Source organism: Falco punctatus, assembly GCF_963210335.1.
Source record: "Falco punctatus genome assembly, chromosome: 5".
Classification (NCBI taxonomy): domain Eukaryota; kingdom Metazoa; phylum Chordata; class Aves; order Falconiformes; family Falconidae; genus Falco; species Falco punctatus.
In genome coordinates, this window is record NC_137584.1 from 72,105,474 (window position 1) to 72,125,935 (window position 20,462).

The 20,462-nt window shown below is 38.1% G+C and overlaps 1 protein-coding gene across 7 annotated transcripts in view; it reads left to right on the plus strand.

Annotated features, from left to right (window-relative positions):
- The window catches only part of KIF13B (kinesin family member 13B), a 162,126-nt gene that overhangs the window by 30,872 nt on the left and 110,792 nt on the right, over window positions 1–20,462 (plus strand). For all 7 annotated transcript variants that reach the window (XM_080388387.1, XM_080388381.1, XM_080388384.1 and 4 more), the window contains one exon: window positions 7,723–7,816. In XM_080388387.1, the coding sequence (XP_080244513.1) occupies window positions 7,723–7,816 (94 nt within the window). The remainder of the gene's footprint in view (window positions 1–7,722; window positions 7,817–20,462) is intronic.

The following is a 20,462-nucleotide window of genomic DNA, read 5'->3' on the forward strand; positions in this document are numbered from 1 at the left end:
CAGTGTTTACCTGTGGTGGTGGTGGTTGTCTTTAGTGTTTGAATTATGAATTTCTTAAGGCAAGGCTTTATTAGGTTAATAAAAGTGGTATGTTTAACTATTACTAACTTATACAGCTCATAAAAGTATAATAGGTTCCTTGCATGCATATTGAAGGGATTTCTATATCAGATAGGTGGTTATTCATAGTACTTGCATTTCAAGGTGGTAGTATGGAGGGTCCTGCTTCATTCTCGTGTGAAGTAGTAATCTATAAACTAAGTTCATAGTACTGATTTTTAGCAATGAGGGGAAGAGTTTGTAATTGTACTTGGGTTTCTTGGTGGTTTTGCATCTAGATTACTTTTTTTGGATCTTGCTTTGAATTAGACCCCAGCCCTACAAACTGTGTATGGAACCTATGCTGTAGTAAAACTACTGCTATGTCAACACACTTGCAGCATCACATCTAAAGCTGTAGGCTCTTCTAGGTAGCAATAGTGACTTCTTTTTTTGCATACTTTCTACTTTGCAAACTGGGACCTCAATTAGTGTGCTGTTATGAATTAAATAATTCAATACTGTGTTGTTAGATAAGACTCTTCTGTTTTCTTGGTTTTGTCATTCACTGAAATATTTCCTAGTGCCCTGCTTTTTTCAGATGGGTTTTTGATTACAATCAGTAAGTTCTTCTGCTGTTGTATTTTAGAGTTGCAGTGGATTTCCTTTTACAAATAGTGTCAGTGTTTGACTTCATTTAGCAGATATTGATTATATTTCAGGTAAGTGGTGTGCAAAGCTCAAGCCATGCCATGAAACCAGGAAAAGGCAACTGGAGGCTTTTTAATTAAGATTTGTCTTACTGAGTATTTTGTTTTCAGATGATGTTGGTGCACAGGCACCCTCGAAGTATGATTAAGTCCTTGTGTTTCCCTGTGCCTTGGAATCAATTCATTGTAGTGTTAATTAAAATATAACATTTTTATCAGTACTAAAAGAATATGACTTTTGCTCAAGTGTATGGCTGACGACACATTAAGCCAGTAAAAGCTACTGCTGTTGTGTTGCTACATTTCACTTGGGATAATACTTTTATGTTTGACAAGAAAGACAGGAAACTAACTGCAAAAAACTATGTGTTTAGTACTTTGAGTGAATTTATTGAGGAGCAATAGAAGTACTGGTGCTAGCGCAAGGGCAAGTGGTGGCATTGCACAGCTCAGCTGGGGAGTGGTTCTGTGGGTGTGCTAGGTTAAGTTTAAACAGTATGGGTGCACAGCCTGTATTCTGGCAGCGCTGCCAGGTTAAACTGTTTGTAGGACTGTAGTGTAAGAACTACAGCTTCCAGTTCAGATATCTAGTTTGCCTGTAAATACATATTTGGTTAGCTGTCATGTTAATGTTTGTATTCATCCAGACTAGTTTCCGTGTTCCAACACGGATCTTTTTGTGCTTTGATGACAGAGTCTGTCTCCAGTGCTTGTAAGGAAGGAATTTGCTTCTGTATCTGTGCAAGCTTCTGCCCATGGTGTTAGGTGGTAATTTTATGTCCTCCTACTCTTTGGAGCAGGTTGGTTTTTCAGTCATTTGAAATGGTTTTGGTTTTGGGGGTGGAGGCAGGGATTGTTCTTGTGGTTTTATTTGTTTGTTTTTCCACTGGAGATTACGACAGAAACAATTTATTTATTAACTAAAGTTTGTGCAAGCAGTTTTACAAGATTAATTATGGTATTAGAATAAATGAAATGGCACCTGTTGTATCCTGATGGCAATATGAAAAACACAAGACTTTTCTTCACCATTATTCTTGTCATGCATGAGTGTCCAGATTTTTTTAGTGTTTCCTGGTGATTGCTGATAACCTATAAAATAGTGTTTGCAGTATGAGCTGGATTAACCTAGAGACACTGTGACAAATGGGTAAAGCATGTGGAATTAGTGTTTCACTTTGTGTTCCTCTGTGAGGCAATTGTATTTTAAGAACTCCTAAGGTGTTACAAGCTTACTCCCCACAGCCAAAGTCTCCGTTGAGACTACCAGTCTAATGTGGATGCCACAAAGGCAAACAATTCTTGTGCTAATTACAGCTTTAGAGCTAGCCTAAAGTGCAGTATGAGATTACCGTGCTGCTCTGGTTTCACATTTGCTTGCTCCTCCTGAAGTCAACAGAAGATCAGATACACACAATGTGAATAGTTTTGCCTTGGCTTTTAGGTGGCTGGTGGCAGAGCAAACACTATTGCGTTTCATTCCTGCTAACTCTGAAGCCTGAAAAAAAGCAGCAGCAGCACGGAGTTGTGTGTTGAGCTTCCTCAGAGCTCTTTGCTGCGTCAAAGTCACCAGACTGATTTATTTACTTACTCTCTGTGAGCTGAGCAGTGCATGCAGCAGCATTACGGACTGTAAGGTTAATGTCCAGATACACTGAGTGCCTCTACTAAAGCCATTTGGCAAGCAGAACATGTTCTTGCAGAACATGAAACAGCGGAAGGCAGAATAATTTTTTTACCATTTGGACAACGTAGCGTTAACATGCAAGGAGAGCTTGCTTGCATTCAGTGTACAGTGTGCTCACGTATACTTGCACCTCATCATCAAGATTAGATAGTATTGTGTGCCCTTCCAGATGCACTCATACATATTTAATGTTCTTTAATTGCTTCAAACTGAAAATTTAATGAATTACATTTGCACAGTTCATATATGTAGGAGAGAAGCCTGAAAGATGCCCGGCGTAGACTTCAAGGGACAAGTCAAATTACTGTACTTTTGCCCAGAATGTATCAGTCACTATGTTTTGTAATTAATGCCTTATAAGTGCTATGATGCTATTTTTTTTTCATTTAAGTTCTTAGCACTGTAATTTAGATATAAGTTATTTTCACACTCTCATATAGTCAGTTATTTTTTCTCTTATTTATGTTGGCTTCTACGCAGCAAAGGGCAAAGAGAAGTCACTCTAAGGCAACAAATATTGGCAAGGAAACCTGAGGGCCTGTTGTGTTTGAACTTGCTTTCAGATTTCTTTTTCAAACAAAAAACCCAAACAACAGCCTCTTTTTTTTCTTCTTCTTTTTTTTTAGTTGGCATTCATTTCATTTGTGTGATAAATAAACTTATAAATATTTTTAAGTTACTATTTAAACATTATTGCCATTTGCTTTTTTGGACCAGGAAAGGTACAAGAAACAGACTGTAATTTCTCATTGAATGAAGGCTCAGGCCACAACATTCCAGTTCTAACCTTCAAGGGAATGTTAATCTCCTGAAAATCTATTGGCAATTTAAAATATAAAATATCTATCGTCTGTCTTTAGAGGAGATTATTGTGAGCTTTGTATTTGGGGCCAATTTTGGCTTATAAGCTTAGTACATGCACTTTAAACCTCTTACATTTTATTTTTTATACTTCAGTTAGCTTTTCTGAAACTGTAAGAACAGCCATGCTGGTTCCCAGTGACAGTACGGAGCTTAATGTCCTGTCTCCAAGGGGTCCTCAGGAATCAGTGCAAGTGCAGTTGCCCTAAATCTGGTAGTGGGACCAGGAGGAACCTGTCACAGGTTTTATTCAATTTTAATTATAACACCAGGTTCACATCTTTTGTTTCAGTGGGGTTTAGATAGTCTTTGAAAGGGCTGAAAAACTGTAAACCATCAGAAACTAATTTCTTAAAATTGAAATCTGATGGGAAAATTTATATGGAAATAAAGGCTCTTGACGAATTGGGAAGTACTTTCCCTTAATTAATCTTATACAATGTGAAAAAATTGAGTATATAAAGAGGAAAATATGGAAGGTCACATAAGTTGTAACAGGCTTTTCAGCTACTGTGACTGTTGTACTAAAAGCCATTACGATGCTATGGTCCCAACCGCTAGTTTAATAAATTGCAGACAAACTTATTCACTGTATCATCTTTCATTTTAAGATTATTTCAAACTGCCCTGCAAAAGCTATCTATTAGGATCATTTTGTTTGGTTCTGAAATCTAGTAACCTTAAAGGTGGGATGACTTTTAGGGCAGTAGCTGAAAAAGCTGCAGGATCACTGCATGGCAGTTCAGATGTTTTCATTATACCAGCTGATGCAGCTGGGTTTGATTCCATACGCTATGAAAGCGAGTGGGTTAGGCATGTCATTATCCCAACCAGTGTTGTCATTAGTTGCAGCTCATCTATCAAGACGGTTCCCTAACTGATCCATAAACAAAGATGGAGGTTTCCCAGAGCTGAAAAGTCCAATGATTTCCAAAATGCTTCTCTCTCCTTCCTCCAGGATTCACATGCACTCTGTCTCGGCCCCAGACCTGTTTGGTATGTTTTAAAGTTGCACCTTTGCTAGTGTTTCCTAACACTGTTGTGGAATCTGCTATGTTGAGTTTATGATTACCAGACGCGTGACTGCTATTACAGAGGGAACGCGAACTCCTACCTGTTGTTGGGAATGAATTCACCATTGCATGTGGTGGTACACTGCTCCTGGTTCTGCTTTTCCTGCTCTCTCTTGCTTACTGACTTTTCTACCTTGTTGGAAACACACCAAATTTCTTAGGCTAGCAGAAAAGCCCAAAGTGTGTATGGGTAGCTTGAATGCTTTTTACAACAGCCTTTTATCAAAGGTATAGTCACTTAGGATTTACATGAGTGTGGTTTTAGCTGAGATCTGCATTGCTCAAATCCCAGTTTTTATTGTTTAAGAAAACTTCTGTGAGGGGTTGAAAAATCAAGGGAAATGGGAAGGAAAATGGCCGCATCTAAGCCCCACCTTCCAGTTTCACAAGTGAAATAGAGATGCGAGTAGCTTGGACGCACGTGACAACAATTCTTTTTGCACTTGGCCCAGCTTTGCTTAACACTTCTACATGAAGTGTAAATGTGGAAAAGTGACTAAGATATGTTACCCTTTTATTATGGATGTCACAGCTCTCCTGCTCTGAAGCTATGAAAGAGGTTTTCATTCCCTGCAATAAATGTTTCTTGAGATGTTGAGAGTTGAGTTTTAATTTTTCAAAAGCCAATTAGCTGATTAGTTTCTTGATTTGATGAAGCAAATGAGTAGTTGATTGTGTTTTCTTGGTAATGACTGAAGGTAGAAGCAGATTATCAATAATAATAGGTGAGATTTTAAATCTTGTTGAGCTACAAGATTTGTGATACATCTCCAGAGTTTGACAGTGAGCAGCCTCTGTCATCTTTTAACTTCTCCGAGTTTTCATGCTGCATGGAAAAAAACCAAACAGCTGTATAGCTGAAAGAAATAATAGTACCAAGCCTCGACAAATGAGTCCTTACTACAAGATTAACTAATCAGTGATTTTGGATGTGCATGCTTATCATCTTATCTTGGTGCATCTTAATTTTGCTTGTTGTTCAGGGGCAGCAAGTACACTGCTTACCTAGGAGACACTGAAACTATGAAAGTAAGGGTGGAGTCAGTGTGTGATCGTATCCCAAAGAGCAGGAAGATAATTTGTTTATAAGATTGACCTGCTTTAGTAATATTAAAAACTTAATGAGGTGGAAATTATGGTTATATCATTTTCAGTAGTGTCTAATACAAGATTCTTCTCTCAGCCTACCAGAAGCATTAAAGAAATCGGAAATCAGTCAAAGAACGTGCTTTGTAATGGAGCCAGAATTTGTAGAAAGTGCATGATGTGCTGTTAAAACAGTAGTTTTCTGCTTAGTTACTGTTGAAGTAACTGAAAGTGATTTACAGAGGAGTCTGCTGAGTGCAGTAGTGGTGGAAGGTGAGCAACAGGCGCAGGTAGCCAGAAGGAAGGACTGAGACCTCCCTGTTTGGAAATAGCTGTTTGGCAGATGTGGTGAGCCAACCCAAACCGTGCTGTCCCCTGTCTGCAGGATGCCTAGGTGAGGGATTTTAATGTTAACTTTGTGATGAAAATAATCAGACAAGGTGTCTTGTACATGACAAATGGGCTTTGAATCTTCTTTTCCTGTGAGATCACATGGCTTCAAGGAACTCTTGTATCCTGCCTGTGTGCTTTCTTAAATGTATTTCACAAAGAGGTTTAATGCAAGACCTTGAGTTCACTGGGCAATCAGGGGTGCAAAACCTGCCATCAGCATTCTCTCTCAAGAGATGGATTAAAAAATGTGCTAGAGACCATATTGTTCATATACAGAGTGCACATACATTATGCTTTGCATAAGGGAGGTAGCATGCAAAAAACTTCTTCAGGAGTTGAGGAAAAGCAGGTCACTGCAATACAGAATGTTAATCACTAACCAGCCAGTCCAAGATAAAGTGGCTTGTTGAATACAGGATGTATGAAGAATATAATTTCATCTAAGCAAGCATGCATTGCATATTAATGATAGGTAAATTGGCTTTCAGGGTGTGGAGAGAAATTAAACACTAGCTTCTGAAACTTGTCTGTCTCTTCCTTCTACAAAATCACAGTTTAATGAGAGGGGTAGTTTTCAGAAGGATTTCAGTCTCATGTGACTGCCTGCTGTGACCAGTAATCTTGAGCTTTGGCTTGCTTTCTTGTGTTTCCACTAGCAAAAAGGTTATTACATTTTGTTAAAAAAAAGAAAAAAAAAGTCAATGCAAGAAACTCTTTGTATATTATTCGACAGTAGCAAGAAGTCTGCAAGGTGCTGTGCCATAATTAAGATCTGCAGTCTTTGCCTGAGCAATTTTCAGTCTGAGTTTATAAGGTGCTGTAAGGTGAAAGAGCAAGTACAGGTGGCAGAGAAGGAAAGAGCAAAGATGAAGGAGGATGAGGATTATAATTAGCATGATTAGACAGGAGAGTATTTTGGTGATTCAGCTGAGGTGTTGAAGCCTGTGTGGAGGTTATTCAGTGTAGCCCCTCGTCATCACAGCCTGTCAGGGCGTTGCAGAGTGCCTGCTGGGTGTGATTACTGTGTCACATTTATAAGTATCGGCACTTGGGTGCACTTTCCAGGTTCAGCATCAGTGTAAGAACATAGGACTGGACTTGTTTGTGTCAAGGCCCCTATGTCTGTAGTGACTTTGATTACAAGTGGCTGTGTGCTCTTTTTTATATCTAACTCCATTTGTCATTGGGTGGGTATCTTGGATGGTTGTCAGTGCTACTGATGCTTTTATTTTGTTTTCTCCACTTCAGTGCCTGAGAATTCTCATACATTGCAAATATCCTTATTACTCATGGTATATATCTCTTTCCGTAGTATCATTTGGAAGAGTTGGGCTTTCCAGCTGACTGGGAGCCTGTGGGGAAGGATAAGCCCTTTTCTGTATGGTCGCACCTAAATTATTTTTGGTGGGACTTGAATGTCTCAAAGCAGGTGCCCCAGGACTGACAGCTGGCATGGCATGCTGCAGTATCAGACCAGTGGCTGGGGAAAATGTGCTGCAGATGGTGGGGGCAGCTTTCCCTCTAAGCCTGTGAGACATTGAGAGAGCAGTAAGAATTGCTGTCAAAGTGGTACCATGCCTAATGGTTCTTTCCCCAGAAGAAATTTCATACTGCCTTGTATATGCTGATTGTCCTTCAGTAAAACCTAAGTGCTCTTTCTTTTTTTGAAAAGAGTGTATGCTTTGAAGCTGGACAGGATCCATCCCATCAGAATATCTCTAGAAGTGGAATTTGGCAATAGTCCTGTTTCTATTCTCTAGCTGATGGGTGGCTGTCAGACTGCATGAATAAATTTGGTGTCTGGAGGAAGTAATGGTGTATATAAACCTAGTGCTTTAGGAGCAGCACTTGACACTTTCTCATTTCTTTATAGAGCTTGATCTGCATACAAAATGTGTGGTGGATGTGGATGCAAACAAGGTTATTCTTCATCCTGTAAACACCAACCTTTCAAAAGGAGATGCCAGGTAAGGTTTTCGAATACGGAAAGTCAGGTTTCATAAACTAAATATATGAGGCTAGTAACAAGGACATGTAGACCTTGATAGAGGGCTTTCAGTTTAAAAAATAATATATATTCTTTCTGCAAAGTAATTGCCATCATCTATAAAGTAAGGCTGATTTTACCACACGGGGAAGATGCTTTGAAAACGTAGTGCTTAGTGCATTTGCTTCCTGCTCTAACCAACGTGTTAGCAATTAATGGGTCTGTGAACTGTTGCATTTCTTCTCACGTGCTGTTATGGAACATGAGAATTTTAAATCTGCAAAATAATTTGAGTGGGCCACAGTTTGTCATTTTGGAATGAAATTAATTTTGACAATTATTTTCTTATAATGAGCTTGTATTCATTGCATAAGAAGGGGAATGGGAAAATGCTGGAGAGGTGTAGCTCTGGAAGTATCTTGACAGTGGGGCGTTACAAGCATCGAAAGTACTTGGAAAGGTGTCTAAGGGTAGGGACCAATTTATGTCGGAACTGGCATAAATTTGTTAAACGTGAAAGTGAAAAGTCCTGTAATAATTGATAGGTTAAGGCTGTGACTACTTAATTTATTCCTTGTTTGCAAGGGGAGGAAATGAAAAAATGTATGTGTGAAACAAAATAGCGGGTGCAGGAAAAGGCAAAACCCATTACTGGACATCTACAGTCAATTGTGATCTACTTTCTGGAAAAACAAAAGGAAGTGGTCTTAGGGGTGACAGAAAAAATCAGTTGAACACATAGAAGAGCTTTGTTTAAATGCAACATATCATAGCTTTTCCATGTAAAGCTATACTGTATGTCAGTGGTTAGTAGAAGTATTCTTTACCTGATCTCTGGTAATTTAGACTTCTCAAACCCAAGTGGTAGTAAATGGAAAAGCAAAGAGATCATCAGGTGCAATATGTACTTTCTCTTGTCATCAGCTGCAAGACTTATTACAGATTGTGGGACTGGAGCTCTAGTAAGTTACTTAAAATCAAACAGGCTGTGTGTGGTGGGTTGTTTTTTGTTTGTATCAATATCTGCCGCCTCCAGAGACACATGTAGTGTTTAGTTGCCAAATACCTATGTTGCTTTGAGCCTTTAAAACTGCTAAAAATGGCAGGAGATTGAGATTCTCAGAAGCCTAGTCAGCCAGAGCTGTATTAAGAATGTTATTCATAGTTTCTCTAAAACATGGCAACCAATCAAATGCTGCATAGTTTATACTCCCTGATATAAGTTTAAAAAACATTCATACTGCAGCCATGAGAGAATACATCATGCAAATCATGCCCCCTGGCAAGGGAGGAATCAGTTGGCAATTCCGTTGACATCCTAGACAAGATGGTGAGCCTAGTGTGAGAAACCAGCATGTCAGACCGAAGAATGCTTCATTTGCATTTTCACAAATACCCATTGCTAATCTAAGCAGGAAGCACAGTAAATTTATATGGGTGATTTAATGGCAGAGGGAAAAGTGGAGGCCCATTAACGGCACTAAAGTTTTGCCTGCAAACAGTGAGACAACATACCTCAAAAACATAGTTGGAGTAGTGAGGATTTGGAACAGGTCCTATCTAGCATGTAAAACCCTTGAGAGAGGCTGCCACTAAATTGTGGTGGCTTCTGCAGCTCCATCAGAGGAATCTTAAATATCAGCTCAAGGAAAAGGTTTGTTTTAGTTATGGTTCTTCTAAGTTTGGGGGTTAATTTATGCTCAGGATCTGTTTCTAAATCAAACAACAACTTTGCCTTGTACTGTAAAATCATTCGTTTTGATTTCATACTTGCGTCTAAAGTGAGCTGAAGGAATTCTGGCAAACCTAGGGTGCTTTTAATTAAACATAGAAAAGTAAATAAAACTGTAAATACACTCTTTAGACACTTGCAAAGCAGGGTAGGTTTGAAAATCTTAAGAACTTTGCTGCATTTCTCATTAAGATGCCAGCACCAGTTTAGGAACTGGGAAGAGAATTTTAGAAACAGAAATCTGTGCTGTCACATCCCCACTTGTCATGACTCAGCCGTGCTCTGGCAGGGAGTGACATTTTGGAAAACATCCAATGACTTTTGGAAATACACATGTTTTCCCACTTCCATCCTCTGGTAGAAACCATGTCTGGGAGATGGGTAGATGTAAATAAATAATTTCATGGGTGAATTAGCCTGTGTCACAGTTATGCATATTTGTCCTGTTTCCCGAAGGTGGTTCTGAAAGACCAGAGATCTGCATAACGTGTCTGACCATCTGCAAAAAAATCTCTGCCAGCAAAATCAGTTAAAAGGGCAACTACCTGACATACTGTCTTCAGTTGTCTCTGAGTTAAAGGCTTTGGAGTTTCTAAGTGATAGACCCACCTCTCCTTCTCATTTCCCATGGGACCTGGGAATGAATATGTACAGAAAAAGTCAGAAATGTCCACTCTTTCAGTATTTCCTATTTTGACAGACACTCAGGTTGAGGTGTGCGGGACCTGACTTTCAGAGGTAGCAAATTGTGTTGGTGTAAATACCACTGAAGCTTTTTCAGGTCTTCAGAAAAAGAGCGTCTCTAGCTGTTTCAAGTTTTGCGTTAAAAATTAAGAAGAGTTTTGAAAATCCAAGTGATAACAGATTGACCTGCTTGAGGGTTAATAAATGCTATGATACATTTGCTCTCAAAAGAAAAGATGTCTTTTGTCATACAACTTCAAAAATCTAGCATCCTCCTGTTATTCCTTAACCAAGAGATGACCTTTCCTGAGACGGAGAAACGCAGCAATTATTGAGCAATCCTTAATAGTGTTGTGGAGGTTTCAGTAATTTGATCACATATAAAAGATCAATTTTAAAATCTAATGGATGACCTCCAGGCTGGGTAGGCTTTGTTACTAACCTTGGGCTATTGGGGGGTGGGTTCAGTTGAGTGGTAGTTTCTTGTATTAAAATGAAGATTACGCTGTGTGGAAATCATCAACCTGTTCTTTAGTTGCTTTCACAGAACTGTTTGCTACAGAGCCTTGAGTTTTGTCACTGCTTTTCCTAAGTGACCTCTTTAAATCAAAATCTTCCCCCTCAAGGATGTGTGAACCTCCAGGAATTTGTGGTAAATGAATAGTATCATTAGCATGACTTGTCAACTTTTTTGTTTGCCTTATGTAGTTGTCTGTTCTCTCTGTTGCAAAGGTCAAGGCTAAAGTTTCTTTATCAACACTGGATTTACTGTGTGTGGTGCAAAGCATTATTACTTGGTGGCTAGTGCTTGAAAGAGGGTGTGAACTCATCTTGATTGAAGTGAATAGATCAGTCCTAGGCAACAATTGGAATGTTTATAGGAATTAATATTTTGGAAAACCTCCAAATAGACTCTAATTACTCTAGGTTCCTTTATAGCCTTTTTTTTTAAATATCTATTTGCCAGTGCTGTCATTTTACATTTCCCAAACAAGACGTATTAAAAAGACTTGAAAAATTATTATTTTTGACAGGTCAGACAAAGGAGTTTTATTACATGCTGCAGACATAACTGTAAATGAAGTGTAACTGATACAAACTCAGAAATAAGTTGCGTATTAGTCTGGCGCAGGCCTACGAATAAGCCATGATATTTGTAAAACAAAGCATTTATTTAATCTGCCCAACAAACCACTTTTGAGCCTTTTTTTTTTTTTAAGAGAATATGCTTAAAAATGAAAGGAGTGCTGACTTTCGTGTACTTCCGTCACAGTCTGTGGTTTATAGATGCTTTCTTGCTTGTTTTACAGAACAGTGAGATTTCAAAGACTGGCAATTTGATTTAAAAAAAGATTTCAAAGGGTAAAAACTATTCCAAAGAATGAGTACAGCTAACTGAAGCTGACAAGTGTGCTAATCTAGGCTGAATTTCCCCTTTTCAGCTATTGTAATATCTTTATAATTAGTGCTTTGTAGTAGATATTTAAATAATTGAGTATCTTTTTATAAACATTTTTAAAATGTAGTTTGCTTTTAAGGTATCTATTCCTGGATTTAAACCAGTTTACTTTTGTATCCATACAGATAGCGTTTTTTGCTTATGAATTCATGATACTTAAACTCAATTTGATTGTTTTCTAAGGAGCTCTGCAAACTGAGAAGGTTTGTACTGTTATTTTAGACTTGAGGATTTTTGTAGCCTCACAACATCTGAGCTTGATTTCTGCTTTGATGAGGAACTGGATGAATCCCAAGTATATTTTACTTATAAAGGAATACTTTTATAACATTCTTCTACCATTCCAATTCCCATTTTCTTTCTGAGACAAGTGACAGCCCTGAAAAAGGTTGTGGGGAGAAATAATTTTGAACTACTGTCCTTGTAATTACAATGGGGTCACCTTTCAGAGCTGTAGGTAAATAATTACCTTGTCGCAGCTACTACTAATACTACTCACAAAAGGAAATTTCTTCCATAATGAACTTAAACATTGTTGAGAAAATTAAACCAATACTCACAGAATTTAGTGAAAAAGAACAATTAAAAAAATGATCCTACTTTATGCATTAAGTAGGTAATAAATTGCTGCTTTCAGATGAATTATGGACTTTAGGCAGCTGTTGGGTTGAAATAAACAGCCCAGTGTGTTAAAACTTTCTGTAGTTCATTTTTGGACTTAAAGGGTTTTTTTCTTTTTATAAAGCTGAAGAACCTTTTAAATCCTTTTGAAGAAGAAATTAGGACCATGAAGAAGAATTAGGACCATGAATGAAGAAGATTAGGACCAAGACAGACAGAATGCTGTCAAAAATTTAGCTATTGAGAAAATCGTACCCAGAAAACACTTGCTGGAGTGTCAAGGACTAAGCAATGTTATTTCATTCATTTTGAAGGGTTAAGTGTGAAGTGGATGAATAATATTCATTCTTCTGAATTAAAAAAAGAAATTTAAAAAAAAAAAAAAAAAAAGGCTTGGAGGGGCTTACTAATCGTAAAAATTGTAAAACACTACTGCTGTGGCCCTGAGAATTAAAAGGTATCTATTGAGCCAAGCCTTGTATTCTACTTTAAGGTGAAAGTTTACAAAATGCCTAGATACTATGTTAAATAATAGGCAAAGAGCCCAGAGCTTTTGCCAAGCTCAGAAAGTGTATTTAGCCAGATTCTGTTTTCACTTATTCTTTGCTCAGTAACTAAATACTGGAACGCAGCATTCGTGCGAGCCCATGCAAACTCACTCTGCCTGCTCTCAGCCAGGAATCTTGTGATGATGTTGCCCAATGCGGAGGCAGCACCAGTGAGCATGCTGAGGGGCAGGAGAAGCTCCTGCTTGGCACAGGACTTGGTCTGCACAGAGCGCAGGTGAAGCTGGCTTTCATCTGGCTGTGATGTGTGTGACTCTTTAGAGCGAGCTGAGAACTTCCCTAAAAGCTGAAAATAAGTTAGGACTTACCAGCTCTTGCTGTGTGAAGTATTAGCTGACTACATGGGAAATGCCTGAATAGCAAGGTAGTAAAACTTGCACATAAATTGATTTCTTCTGCAAAAGTTATAAATAGGGAGTGTGTTGGTTGGGGAAAAAGTACATTAACTAGTGGAAAACTTGCATTAACCAATTATAAATAAATAATCTCTTTGTGACATGAAGAAGCATATCAATTACTTGTACAACTCACTAAAATATGTGATATATATGGAATGGTAGGCAAAAATCCCAGTGAAAGGAAGATTTAGCAAAACTTCAAAATACTGTGATCCTGTTTATCAAAGTTATAGTATATTACAATTTTTGTACAATTAACTGATTCTCCTTATATCTTCTAGAACAGCATGCAGACAGTCAAGATGCTTAGAGAGGAAATGCTGATGTGATTATATAGGTGTTCTTATATGTTGTATAAACATACGTATAAATATGAACTGGAAAAGCTGACTGGTAGGAGTAACCAGGAAGACTTTGACTTTTAAAAATAATATATGACAGCAGGAGCACATCTTCTGCAAGTGAAGAACACTTCACTTTTTCTACCTAAGGAAAGAATGTATATAATCAGAAAATGAGGAAAATGTCTGAGGGCAATGCTATATATGCAGTTAATCTGCAGGACTCACCCCAAGAAAACAGTGAGAGGCAATCACTGGTATATAGTCATGCAAAAATGCATGTGTTTTCTTGAAAATGTACCAGGATCCTGCCTGGTGTTAGGTAAGAACTACTTGAGGAGCTGCGTCATCTTAGGCAGGGGTTTATATATGTGTCCCCAGGTGCCTCATGCATTTTACTCAGAAGTATCAGCTGTTGGACACAGCCAGAAATGTAATATTGAGCTTGGTGGACCATTTGCATGATGTGGTACAGTTGCTATTTGACAGCAAAGCAATTTAAAGGAAGAAATATTACTGTCTTTTGAAGATGGGTGAAAACTAATTGCATTACATGCACCTTTGCTTCTCTGTGTCTTTCCTGGCATTGTGTTAATTCCTGCTGTGTTAAACTGCTTGGGATAGGAACAATTCAGATTAGGATTTGAGTGTGTGGAAACAACACTAACTGCATAGTTGGCTGTGTTACCTCCTTACACTAAGGGGGAATGGCTTGCTAGGCGGGTAAGGGTTCATGCTGAAGTATAAAACTTTAACTGAGAATGAAATTTCTAGGTTAGATGTTACTTCAGCTTTGTCTTACAGGGAGCAGAATTATGCAACATTTCAAAACGCAGAAATGTTCCAGGAAGTTGTGGGGGAAGGGAGAGACTGTGTATGTATTCCCAAGACTGACAGCTGACATCCAGAAGAAAGGGAAGCTTGCCCCTCTTAACATACATACTGGCGTTTTGTGGGCACAAAGCAGCTCACAGGAAGTTTGTGTTTGCAAAAATGTGCTATGAGATTTTCCTGTATTGCTTATTTTGCCTGTGTAGCTCTGTTGCATCTCTGTATACAGCTCTCACTTTGAGCATGACCTTGTTCTGTAAAATGGTGATGGTTTCTGATGAGCTCCCTCAAGTATGTATTGCTGCTTTTTATTGATCAGGTTACTGAAGAGCCTAAGTAAGTGTGTGTGTGGGGGGGAATAAGCCTCACCTAAAGCAGAGTAATTTAAATGGTTGAATGAAATTATGATAAAGCCATTGCTTTTTCAGTCTATTATCAGAGTTATTTTCTAGGAAGTCATGTTATACTTATTATGGAGCATACTCTGTACATGTGCATTAAAGACTGCATCCAGCTGCTAGTCATCTGTGTTTTACTGAAAAATGTCTTCTGATATCAGAATTATTTAGACATATAATTTTCATGAGTTGCTGCAGTACCTAGAAATAGTTCTCTTTCTTGAGTTTGAAGGTCATATGCTTGTCCTGGTAAGATCGTAAATCAAGGGAGAAGTTGAGACAGACAAAGGATGGAGACAGTGTCCGAGAACAACCGGGCTAGCACACAAGGCTCTGTTACTGTGTAACTCCTGAGTCTTTGGTTGCACGAATGAGGGACTGTATTGCACAAGGAGGTGGATGCTTGCCATATAAAATACCTGTCTTGTGTAAAATTGAGAAACAGAAGATCTGCTAGGAGAGAAGGGGCTTGCTGCACTTCAAGTTGTGCTTTTGAGGAAGTGTATTTGCTACAACTCACGTGCTGTGACTTGACTAAAAGTGAAAAAGCGAGATAGAAACCCTCCACCAATTCTTGTCATGGACAAAAAAGTTACCAGAACTTTGAACTGTGCTTGTGTGTTTAAAAAAGACCTGTATCCTATTTTGTGGTGTTTGAGAAAATAAAACGGTGAGACTGTGTTAACAATTTTTTTATAGACAATTCTTTTCCCAGCAGTTGTGTCACACCTATTTGTTTTTACCTTTTGATGGCTAACACAGCTGTAGCGAATTAGGATTATCTGTTATTTATAAACTTTTTGCCCATATTGTGAGTGAAAACACTAAAAGTGAAATCCTCTTGAAATGAGAACTGGGTGGCTGCACCACTGCTAGGAATCATCCTGGGCCACCTTGTATTCCTTAGCTGAACATGAAAGGAGCCTTTTTTGATCTTGTTGCGGATTTGACCAGGTTGGTGGTAACCTGCTGTACTTGAGGGAAAGAGTAAAGATAATAGATGAAGAATTAAATATGTTCACATGTCATGTGATCTGAAGTATAACCGTCAACTTCTGTTTCATGGATTCCTAACCTCTGGTAATTCTTCTTAAAACCTAATACATTTGTAAAGTACCCGCAACCTTAATTCTTCACGAAATTGAAGGCTTTTAATAGACTTTGTAATCTAGCAGCAGGTTCTGGAGTACCCTTAATGTTGACCGACCTGCTTGCAGGCACTGTTTGGAGGTTGGTGGTGATAGTTGCTAAGCAGCCTGTCTTTCATGCAAACTTCTCTGGAGATGGCAAAGGCTTCTGATTGTGAGTTATCTAAGGAGTGGACTTCTGCTGCAAATAGAAAGTAATTTGTAGTCCTCCCTTCCCATTGCAAAGCAGTATCAGTAGTATCAGCCAGTTCCCAGAGATGCTTTTTGTGTTGCATTTTTTTAGAAAAGCAAAAAAACCCCCTTTTTGTAGCATATTAAAGCTATAAGAATGAACTTGTTAAATATTTGAGTGAATATAGCTCTTATTTCAGCCTCTATAGCAATTTTGAGAGAACTGTCAACAGTTTTGTTTTTAAAGCTAGCCTATATCTGAAGCTTAGATATCAGACCATTTAGAGCTTCAAGGAGACTGTGATGTGTTAATTGTTTTCTTGACTTGTTAAATCCACAAGTTAAAACAGACAAATCCATTTGCTTTAAGAGAAGTTGATTGGAATTTGGCTGCCAGTCTTTTTCTGACTTCAGTTTCCATGGAGTTAGGATTTGACCTGGTGTTTTCCAGTCTAGCCCAATAGCTTTTTTACCTTTTCTGCAATGTAGTTTTATCTCCTATGGAAATAATTTAAAAAGGCATAGCATTATATTTTACCATGTTATTTATTTGAAATGGTAGAAATCAAGTAAAAACTTTTTGAAGGTATGAAAATAAGAAATGACACTAACAAATTACACTGTGGTAATCCGACAGCATGAACCAAATAAAACACTGGATAGGTAATGAAAACTAAGCTTTAAGTTTGAAACACTTGTTTCCTATGTTCATATAATATGTTAACAGGACACTTAAAGACTTTAAAGTATATTTCCTGTTAACAAATCAAATCAAGAAAGACAGGGGACTGACCTAGTGGCCAGAAACTGTGGGGAGAAGTGAACAAGGATGGGGGGCCAAGCTCAATCTTAAGATCTGCCTTCAATATTCTGAGTAAATGTTGCAGCTATGAGCACTTAGGTGAAATTATTCCATCTTAATTTTCAACTCTGAAGCAATAATGCTTCATGAGCTAAGACTATAAAATGGATTTAGTGGTCAGAATTATGTTGAATAACACTCCTGCAGGCTGAAGAATTATTCCAGTGGCTGAAGTTCCTGGGATCTGTGGAAGGTGATAGATCCAGTTCAGGACAGCTTTTAAAACCTCAGCATTGGAAAGTATTTGGAGTGTCAGCAAGTATCTTGCACCTTCAGTGAGATTTCATGCCTGTCAAGTAAGTTTGTATCAGTTTTGAGAACAGACCTTAACAAGATATATATAATACTATATTATATTTTATATATATATATTAAAAATGCATCTGTTTAAACTTATTAGCTGCTTTAAACTAGCTTTTTGCCTACTAATTTTTTTTGAGGATATCTGAGATTAAACTCCAAAATCATGATCTCAGATAATGTGCTTATGAAATCAGAAAAATATGCAAGAGGATATTTCTTGCCATCCAACATGATTGTTCAGTAATAGCCAGAATAACTTTGTGCTGAACAACTTTAATGCTCTTCACTGCAGTCATTTTAGATTGTGCAAATGTATTCCTCAAGCTAATTTTTAATAAGCCAATCTGAATGTTTGGAGTTGAGCAGCTGTGGCAGGACATGCTTTGCTCTCCTGAGAAGGTGGTTAAATGCCTCATGAGATCAGTGATCATAACATGTATACTTTTATGGTCAACTAGAATACATAGGTAGATCATATCACATACAGGCTAATGAATTCCTTAGGTTTTGGAAAATTAAATATAAAAAGTCAGGATTTGTTTCCTGAATTATTTGTGGACTTACTCTGAAAAGTGAAGAAAAGAAGAAACCTTGTACCTCTTAATGTTCTTATATTCACTGTCCTGAGGAACTTTGAACAAGTTTTTGGAATTACTTGTGTGCATCAGTTTGAAGTAACTTATCCTTTTTTCAGTTGCGATGGTAAATCTAGAATTAGAAGTTCAAAAGATGACACTGTTACACTTGATGCTCCATTACATTTAAGGGGGTTAACCTGATTCTGCCATTATCTTACAGCCCTGTAAAGTCAGAAATAACACTACTGAATGTGGAAGAAATTGTTTTTGTGTATCTTTGTTTTCAAGCTCTTACAGTAAGGAGGGGATATTGCAAACACTGTAACACCTCAAGATTTGCTTTTAATATTTGATACTCTTTTTACCTATTTTAATTTCAGGAGATGGGTAGGAGATAAAAGGACTGCTTTTTCTCCTCCTTCTATGAGGAGGCATCAACGATAAACATCTTGTAGGTATTTTTGTTTTTTGTTTTCCATGAGCTAGGTCTGCTGGAATGCAGCATCTGCTGCTCTTGCATGGGCAGCACCCTTCCCTCTGGGTTGGAATGCCTGTCCTTCCTGGAAAGAAACTACAGAGGTATGGCTGCTTATGGCCTCATCCTAAAAGGGACATGAAATATTTTGTTGTTGCGGCTTTAGAGGTACCAAACTACTCTTTCCTAGTTCTAATTTTACATTAAAATAATTTTTGTCTGTATCCATTATTTTGGTATGAAGCAGGACAAAATCTGATTGTACAAACTTTGGCTTCCTGTGCACTGCTGCGGTATGAGTGTTGCATGTGCTTTAAAGTTCATGGCAGCTTTGATAAGCATATACCTACCACCTTATAAAAATGCAAAGCCTGTATCTCATCAGTGCTCTTTTGAGAAGAGAAGTAATCAGGTTAAATAGTGATTTTTATTTTCTTTTTTTCTAAGTGAGTGTGAAGGAAGAGGGCTGGGCTTCAAAGATATCTGGGGAAAGAAAGGGTGGATTTATGGTAAGAGCAGTGGCTGCGTTAGGGGATTTAAGTTTTGCCTTAGCTCTACCATACACTTCTTCTGTGACTGTAGAATAATCACTTCAGGTTTTTTTCTTCCATTTCTAGTCTCTAAAATAAATCTAGCATTTTTTCCATTTTTTTTTTTGGTTGATATCTAGTGCAGAAAGGGTTTTATTGTTTGGGGAGAGTGCATTTTGGTGGGTTGTTTGTATTTTCTTTTTTGTTGTTGTTTTCTTGGTTTTTTGTGTGTGTTTGGGGTTTTTTGTAGTCTTTTCCTTAAGAAGGAAGTGTCCTGTGCTAGTGTATAATTAACTGGGTCACATAGCTCAGTGGGACCAGAACTTGGTGACGTGCGGAATTAGAGTCTATAACTCGAAAGTTATAAAGTAGGTATGTTTATTGCGCGCAGATGCACGGGGGATCGCTCCTCCACAAGCGTGCATACCCGAAGTGACGAACCATCCCACATTTATACAATGAAACAAATGAATATTCAATTAGCGCCTATACATATTTGTTACCTAAACCCCGCTTCGTATGTTAATTAGCTTATCAGTCCGTTTCCTGGAATGTGGTGGTCTTGCAGGTTTGTAGGTGATTCATGTTCTTGTGACCATCTAATCTTTTTCAGCAAGGAAAGGTGATTCATGTCCTTGTGACCATCCAATCTTCTCCAGCAAGGAGACTTAGCACTCCCTCCCTCTAGATAGCATTTGAATGTCTCTCATCTTCTCTCATTCTCTTTTAAATAGCCCCTTTTGTTAGAGAAAGAAGGGCAGGCGTCTCCCCTTTGTTAGAGGAAGAGGGGCAGGCGTCTCCTCAAAAACTGTAGTTGTCTCCTCAGAGCTGTGTGCCTATGTGACCAGACACCGCACCCATGACTAGTCACCATACCCACATTTCTGAGTAGACATATACAATCACAGTCGGTGTTAAGCGTCCCCATTTCACACTATTTCTCCATATCATTGGGGCCTCTATTGTGGTGGTGATGTAAGAAACCCTACATCTTAATGTGTGTTGTCTGAGGTTCTTAGGCTAGTTCACTTACTTTCATTCTTAGCCTTTTGGAAAGTACAATATAATTTTCTTTCTTTTTCCTCGGGGTTTGCAGACTTCTGCCAGCATTTTGTTCCGCTCTTCAGCGGTTATAGCTCTACTTTCCTGACCAGACAAATGAAACGAAGAAACAGGATATAAGCCCAGTTTTTATACAAATAGTTCTTCAGTGATGAGCACTTTCAGCTCTCTGAATTTTTTCAAGCTTTATGTGCATGTTTATGATCTAAATTTTATTTATACTTGGTAAAAAATATAATTACTTACCAAAATGTTAATACAAATAACTGATTAAAAGTGACGTAAATCGTTTCATTTTTCTGTCCAGTCTTCTTGTATGCAGTCTCTTTTCTCTGCTCCTCTGAGCTATGTGACTGGTATTTGTCACCAACCAGTCTTCATCTGATAGCCCATGTAGTTCTGGTTTCTTCCTGAAAAGGCAGCTAGAGATAATGATTTCACAGAGTTTGCAGCCATGGTACCATGGG